Source organism: Morus notabilis, unplaced genomic scaffold, assembly GCF_000414095.1.
Source record: "Morus notabilis unplaced genomic scaffold, ASM41409v2 Scaffold10680, whole genome shotgun sequence".
In the NCBI taxonomy this organism is placed as follows: Eukaryota; Viridiplantae; Streptophyta; class Magnoliopsida; order Rosales; family Moraceae; genus Morus; species Morus notabilis.
In genome coordinates this window covers 1-1,336 of record NW_010367705.1, presented here as the reverse complement: position 1 = coordinate 1,336, position 1,336 = coordinate 1, and the positions used below count along the sequence as shown (strand labels likewise).

The 1,336-nt window shown below is 38.7% G+C and overlaps 1 protein-coding gene across 1 annotated transcript; it reads right to left on the bottom strand.

Annotated features, from left to right (window-relative positions):
- Window positions 1–44: 44 nt before the first annotated feature.
- On the bottom strand, window positions 45–904 carry LOC112094504 (the record flags this gene model as incomplete). The annotated part of the gene is made up of 2 exons (XM_024175501.1): window positions 45–520; window positions 844–904. Coding segments are annotated over 2 exons (537 nt in total), but the record flags the coding sequence as incomplete, so codon positions are not given.
- Between the last annotated feature and the right edge of the window lie 432 nt (window positions 905–1,336).

Sequence of the window (1,336 nt, the reverse complement as noted above, 5' to 3'; positions counted from 1 at the left end):
AGCAAGAGTGGTCTTTCCGATTCCTCCTTCTCCTACCAGTGAAATTATCTTATCATGCGCTTATTTGATGATTCTTTAACCAACTTGTCCACAAGTTCTTTCGATGTTGCATCGATGGCCACGAGTTCATCCTTCTCGATGCAAAGTGAGTTCAAGCGAAGGGCATCATCCTCTTCAACAGTATTATCTCTGCCAGGTGTTGATCCTTGTAATGACAAGGCCAGCAAGCCGTATGTTTGAGCTCTATTCTTCATTTGGTGAATTCTTTTAATATTATTTGTAATCTTGGAAGCCATGTTCTGATGAAGCTTTAGTGTCTTCATGGCTCCCTTTTGGCCCCGCTGTTGTTCAACATACTGAAGAAAGTCGTCGACAACGTCCTCAATGCAGTTGCCTAGCTCCCTCATCAGGTTCAGCCATGCTTTCACCACATTGCTAGTGTCTCCTCTTTCTAACTTTGCTTCTGCCTCTTTGACGAGTGCTTGGATGAGCACGAATTCCTCTTTGAGGCTCTCTGCTTCTTTATCAACTCACTTCCATGATCTGAATTCTTCACTTAGCACATCAAGCAACCTTTTAAACAATGGGGCTAGCAAAAGCTCCGCCATTTCTCTCCCTGATCAGCCAAATTAGGAGTGGACAACAGATAAATTGATTTTAATGTAGAGTTTTGATTAAGATGTGCAATACAATAATCAAATTAATTAGTTCTTTGCTTTATAGGCCGGCATCAATCACATAAATAATTTAAAACAATATGCCGAGTCTTAACTCATAATTATATTTTTTACTCAAACCAAATCCAACTACTCTAAACGTATTTCTAAGCAAATTCAATCATACCGATGACAAAATTCATACTAATCAAGCACCAAATAACATCAAAATACATTCCCTCAACTATCTAGAACATGAAAATAGAAGGAAAAACTCATTACCTCAATCATACAATGAATTGAAAACTAACTTGAAGCTCAAACTCAAGGAACTTGTAGAGGCTTTTGATAATTGGGTTGCTCACTAGTTTTCAAGCTTAAAAACTCTTAAGGATTGTGGAAAGTACTTGAAGGTTTAAGAGAAGATGGAGTACTAATTGATGGGGCTGTAGGGGATTATTTTTTTCTCCATGGAAATGCCTCGGCAATTTCTTTCTCAACATCTGATCGCCCAAATAAGCTCTGATATAAGTGTCAAAAGTCCAACAAAGCAGCTTCCCTGATGTTTCTATTGACTAGCTTACAACCAAATAGAGTGGCCTTTGTAAAAACCGCATTGCACAGTGAAGAGTAGTACTAAGAGGATTGACTGCTGTTCGTGACTTTTGGGTTTGATTCCG